Genomic DNA, 5,947 nt, shown 5'->3' with positions numbered 1-5,947 from the left:
GCGCTTTGACGATACGAGATATAATACCGACTAGTCGAGCGTTTCCCTCGAAATATCCCATTTTGTGCAACAAGCACAGCATCGTGCTGGAACATTCCTTTTCCGCGAAACGCTCGAATAATGAGTAATTAATCTCATCGTCGTCGCGAGACAAATTCTTATAATAATCGCGCTTTTTAATATCTTTTGTCTGATTGCATACGATTATAAAAAATCTCGCTATTATCGCGCGCGGTTCCATTTTCGACTTGTTCGTATTATTATAAATCGTATTATAATAAACTATTTTTTCTCGCACACACACACACAACAAACTCGTACAAGCGACTTAAAGAATAAGCCAGCTAACTCGAAAGTACAAGAACTAACACTTGTACTTGTCAGAACACGAAATTTATACTCTGTAAGCCCATTTTAGGCAGAAAATATTGCGAATAGTGGGCGTGATTTTCTACTTACCCTATTGGTAAACTAGTTTCCCACTTTTCTTCGTGTGCCTGAATCTTTTCGAAAAATTCGTTATTTTTCTCATGAAAGAGAATTCTCATGGAACACGAAATTTATACCCAATAATCCCATCTTACGCTGAAAATATTGGGAATAGTGAGCGTGATTTTCTACTTACCTTATTGGTAAACTAGTTTCCCACTTTTCTTCATGTGCCTGAATCTTCTCGAAAAATTCGTTATTTTTCTCATAAAAGAGAATTCGCGCAAAAATTAGTTATTTCCATAGTATAACATTTATATATATATTTTTTTAATAAAACCAAATGTGTAATATATTTTCTATAATTTTTGTTTCAGAAGTAATTTATTTAGCTGAAAGATAAAATACACAAACTAGAGAGAGAGAGAGAGAGAGAGAGAGAGAGAGAGAGAGAGAGAGAGAGAGAGAGAGAGAAAAGCGTTTATTAGCATTCTAGGACAAGCCCTCTAAGAACGTACAATGTATGAAAGAATTGTATAAAGTAGTCGAGATAGACTATAGTAAGTAAAGCTAGAGCGCAATATATACAATGTAACTTTGGGCGAAAAATACAGTATTTGCATTAACAGCAATACAATATATATATACAAACAGCAATAACATACAAAAATAATAAGTAAATATTACTTGAGTTAACATATCGCAACGTAGGTAATAGCGTAAAGTGCAGGTAGATAATCAATAGAGAATTGAGTATGTGAAGAATTTGTGAGTGCAGAGAAAATAGAGCAAGAGTATTAAAGTACATTGAGAGAGACTATAGTATATATAAAGCCAGAGTGCAATATGTGCGATCTAACTTTGGGCGAAAGTTACAGTATATGTATAAGTAGTAATGCGGTATGTGTATATCAGTGCTCGGGATTAGTTGCACATTTCGCCTCGATTCCTGAGGCACCGCCTACTATGCCCCCACTACCGCTCTAGGCTCGACGGTCGAGCCGCCGATCGCGCGCGTGGTCTTGTGTCTCAGGAGCGTCCTGCGATAGATATGCTTGGATCCATTCACGTGATTAAAATTTTTCTTGCGCTGTGAATAATTTTTTTATTTTTACATACAATTAAAGTTATTAATTTTACGTCTATAAACATATTTGTATGTACATATAATGACAATAATATAATATAATGTAATAATTGTAATTTTGTCAATAGCTTTCCACATCATCCAGGAGGTACTATTGTTGACGCGTTTTTTTTTAAGTGGTTTCCCTTATGCCTTATGCCTATTCAACTAAATGATAATAAGAACGATAATAAAGTATGTGACTTGGCAAGAAAATTGTACTCGAAACGTATTAATTTTTATTTGATCTTTTGGGTCGTTTGCACGATTCTACAAGGAATAGTATATCCACAGATAATTTAGAAGAATTAGTTCATATCAACGAGGATAATGATGTATCGCTTTTCTGTGAAAGACGAACGTTTTTCTGTATTTATATTTTTTGTTAACATGGAAAAAATTTGAAGATGAAAGTTTCGGAGACGTGGACAACACGATGCATCTAAAATTTTGAAGAACTCAACTGTCTTTTCTAACCGTGCTTTCAAAGAAAGATTATGTCGCAAATCGCAAATTCTGCCTGAAATTTTAGGCTTTATTTTTCGATTTGCACAGTGAGAGGATTCTCAAAAAGAAATAAATCATTTCTTAGCGTTTCGAAGCGTTCATTGAAACGCGTATCAAATTGATTTATTAGAGAATCGATTATATTTATATACTTTTTAAAATTACATTCTGTGTCATATTTTTCGAAGAGAATCTGGCAGGACGGAAAAAAGTGAAGAATATTGTTTTTAATTGACTTTTGAATAATTGTAACTTTCTGCGAAATAAATTGACATGACTAACTAATTGAGAAATTATTTGATCGGTCTTTTACAGCTTTAAATTCAGAATATTTAAATGGTTTGTCATGTCAGTTATGAGAGCAAGCTTGCAAAGCGAGTTTACATTCTCGAAAAAAGATTTAACTTCATATTTTGCAGCAAAATTTTCTTGCAAGAAAAGAAAGATCTCTTTTCTTATTGCAAAGTACGTTACATTATGTTCTTGAAGAAATTGCTGAAAAAGAATTGTTTTTTATGACTGAGAAATTTTTAACCACTTATAATAATATTAATAATTTTTCACTTAAGGGAATGCTAGCAGCTTCTTCAAGAGTCGATGAATTTCTAAATGACTACTGCTGCGATGAGGCATTTCTTTACAAATTTTTCCTTGTAGAATGACTTGAAATTTTTTGCGATTAAATTTGAAATTGCATATGAGGCTTTAAGAGCTTGTACTGAAGGTGTAGCATTCGATATTCGAACTACACCTTCTTAATAAATCAATTTGAATCCTTCGATTAAATTAAACTTCTCCTCGTCTACATACTTCAAGTACTCGTGCGAATGCTTAATCTTATAATGCCTAAACAGGGCGTATTTTTTAAAATATTGGGTTTATATCCACAAAGAAGACAGATGATTTTATTATCAATACACATGAAAAAAAGCTTTTTTCCCATACCTTGTCGAAATGTTGGTCGTATCTCTGCTCGCTATCAATTTTTTAAAGAAGATTTAGAGTAGGATTTTTTACTCCCAGTTACAAAACAGCAGAAAAATTTGTAAATCAGACTTCCGTGAATCAGACTTAAACACAAGACGTTTATGTATCCTTCTAATTTCGCGGGTTTGTTTTAGGCGCGTACTCCTACCGCGTATTGACAGGCAATTGTTTTATCTCTCCTACGCTGTCTCCTAACGGCCAGCCGAGTCGTGCCGCGTGCGTGATCAGGGTCTCGTGTTAGGTTCTAAAGTCTGAGATTTACGAAATTTTCTGCTGTTTTGTCATTGTGAGTGAAAAGTCCTATCCTAGATCTTCTTTAAAAAATGGATAGCGAGCAGAGATACGACCAACATTTTGACAAGGTATGGGAAGAAAGCTTTTTCACGTGTATCGATAATAAAATCATCTGTCTTCTCTGTGGGTATAAACCCAGTATTGTTAAAAAATATGTCCTGCTTAGGCATTATAAGATTAAACATTCGCACGAGTACTCGAAGTATGTGGACGAGGAGAAATTTAACTTAATCGAAGGATTAAAATTGATTTATCAAGAAGGTTGTAGTTCGAATACCGAAAATGTTACACCTTCAGTTAAAGCTCTTAAAGCCTCTTATGCGATTTCAAATTTAATCGCAAAAAATTCCAAGCCGTTCTGCGAAGGAAAATTTATAAAGGAATGCCTCATCACAGCAGTAGAGTCATTTGGAAATTCATTGACTCTTGAAGAAGCTGCTAGCATTCCTTTAAGTGACAAAACAGTACAATCCCGAATAAGTGATATTGCTTCTTCTTTAGAAAATAAATTAAAATCTCTCTTAACATCTTGTTCCTTTTTTTCATTGTGCCTAGACGAAAGCACCGATAATCGACATGTAAGTCAATTGAGCATTTTTGTTCGAATCGTGCAAAACGATTTTTCACATGTCGAGGAGCTATTAGATTTCGTTCCATTGCATTCAAGAACAACAGGCTTGGATATTTTCAAAGCCGTTGATCAAACTTTAAAAAAGTTTGATACTAATTTTGTAAAATGTTCAGCTATCGTTACCGATGGTGCAAAAGCAATGATTGGCGCAAAGAATGGATTATTCGGTCAAATAAAGCAGCGAGGTTTAAAGTTCCCTGTCATTCATTGCGTAATTCATCAAGAAGCGTTATGTGGAAGTTGTGAAACTATCCACGGCAATGCAAACCGTGACAAAAATTAACAATACTATCAAAGGTGGTCAAAAATTTCTTAGTCATAGAAAGTTTCAGCAATTTCTCCAGGAACGTAACGCAACGTACACAGATATACCTCTATATTGTAAAGTTCGGTGGCTCAGTGCAGGAAGATGCTTAGAAAAATTCTTTGCAATAAGAAAAGAGATCTTCCTTTTCTTGCAAGAAAATTTTGCTGCAAAATATGAAGAATTCAAATCTTTTTTCGAGGATGTAAACTCGCTTTGCGAGCTTGCTCTCATAACTGACATGACAAATCATTTAAATATTCTTAATTTAAAGCTGCAAAAGACCAATCAAGTAATTTCTCAATTAGTTAGTCATGTCGATTCTTTTCGTGGAAAATTAGAATTATTTAAAAGTCAATTAGAAAGCAATATTCTTCACTTTTTTCCGTCCTGCCAGATTCTCTTCGAAGAATACGGCACAGATTGTAATTTTAAAAAATATATAAATATAATCGATTCTCTAATAAATCAATTTGATAGGCGTTTCAATGACTTCGAAACGCTAAGAAATGATTTAATTCTTTTTGAGAATCCTCTCACTGTGCAAATCGAGAAACAAAGCCTAGACTTTCAGGCAGAACTTTGCGATTTGCAATATGATCTCTCTTTAAAAGCACGGTTAGAAAAGGGAGTTGAGTTCTTCAAAATTTTAGACGCATCGTGTTATCCACGTCTCCGAAACTTTGGTCTTCGAATTTTCTCCATGTTTGGGTCTACATATTTATGCGAATGCTCATTTTCTAAAATGAAAAATATAAAAACAGAGAAACGTTCATCTTTAAGCGATGCATCATTGTCCTCATTGATGCGAATTAGTTCTTCGAAATTATCTGTGGATATGCCATCCCTTGTAGAATCGTGCAAACGACCCAGAAGATCAAATGAAAATTAATACATTTCGAGTTCAATTTTCCTGCCAAGTCACATATTTTGTATCGTTTAGTGGAATAGGCCTATAGGAGAAACCACTTAAAAAAAAACGCGTCAACAATAGTACCTCTTGGGTGATGTGGAAAGCTATTGACAAAATTACAATTATTACATTATATTATATTATTGTCATTATATGTACATACAAATATGTTTATAGACATAAAAATAATATTAGTAACTTTAATTGTGTGTAAAAATAAAAAAATTATTCACAGCGCAAGAAAAATTTTAATCACGCGAATGGATCCAGGCATATCTATCGCAGGACGCTCCTGAGACACAAGGCCACGCGCGCGATCGGCGGCTCGGCCGTCGAGCCTAGAGCGGTAGTGGAGTGGGGGCATAGCAGGCGGTGCCTCAGGAATCGAGGCGAAATGTGCAACTAATTCCGAGCACTGGTGTATATAATCAGTAATAATATAACAAGTGTACAAAATAATGAGTGAGTAATATTAGAGTTAGAGTTAAGGTAACGCAACATAATAAACTGCAGGTAGCAAATAATATAGAAATGAGTATATATAAAATAAGTATATGTAAAAGTAAGTATGTGTATAAATAAGTAGCATAAAATGAGTGTATATAAACTTAGTGCACTGTATAAAGCGTAAAGGAATACAAATGCGAAATGTACAAAATAGTGTGTGAGTAAAGTCAGAGTCATGAGCGCAAAAATAGAGACATACTATGGAAAAAAGAGTGGAAGGAAGAGATATCATGGCTACTGAGAATTTTA

General features: G+C 34.2%; 1 protein-coding gene across 1 annotated transcript; it reads left to right on the top strand.

The window, feature by feature from the left end:
• Positions 1–3,372: 3,372 nt before the first annotated feature.
• LOC118645344 (general transcription factor II-I repeat domain-containing protein 2B-like) lies at positions 3,373–4,257 on the top strand. Its single transcript, XM_036286217.1, has one exon. The coding sequence runs from the start codon at positions 3,373–3,375 to the stop codon at positions 4,255–4,257; it is 885 nt and encodes a 294-aa protein (XP_036142110.1).
• The last annotated feature ends 1,690 nt before the right edge of the window (positions 4,258–5,947 follow it).

This window comes from Monomorium pharaonis, chromosome 4 (genome assembly GCF_013373865.1).
Source record: "Monomorium pharaonis isolate MP-MQ-018 chromosome 4, ASM1337386v2, whole genome shotgun sequence".
NCBI classification, from domain to species: domain Eukaryota; kingdom Metazoa; phylum Arthropoda; class Insecta; order Hymenoptera; family Formicidae; genus Monomorium; species Monomorium pharaonis.
This window is presented reverse-complemented; position numbering and strand designations above follow the sequence as displayed.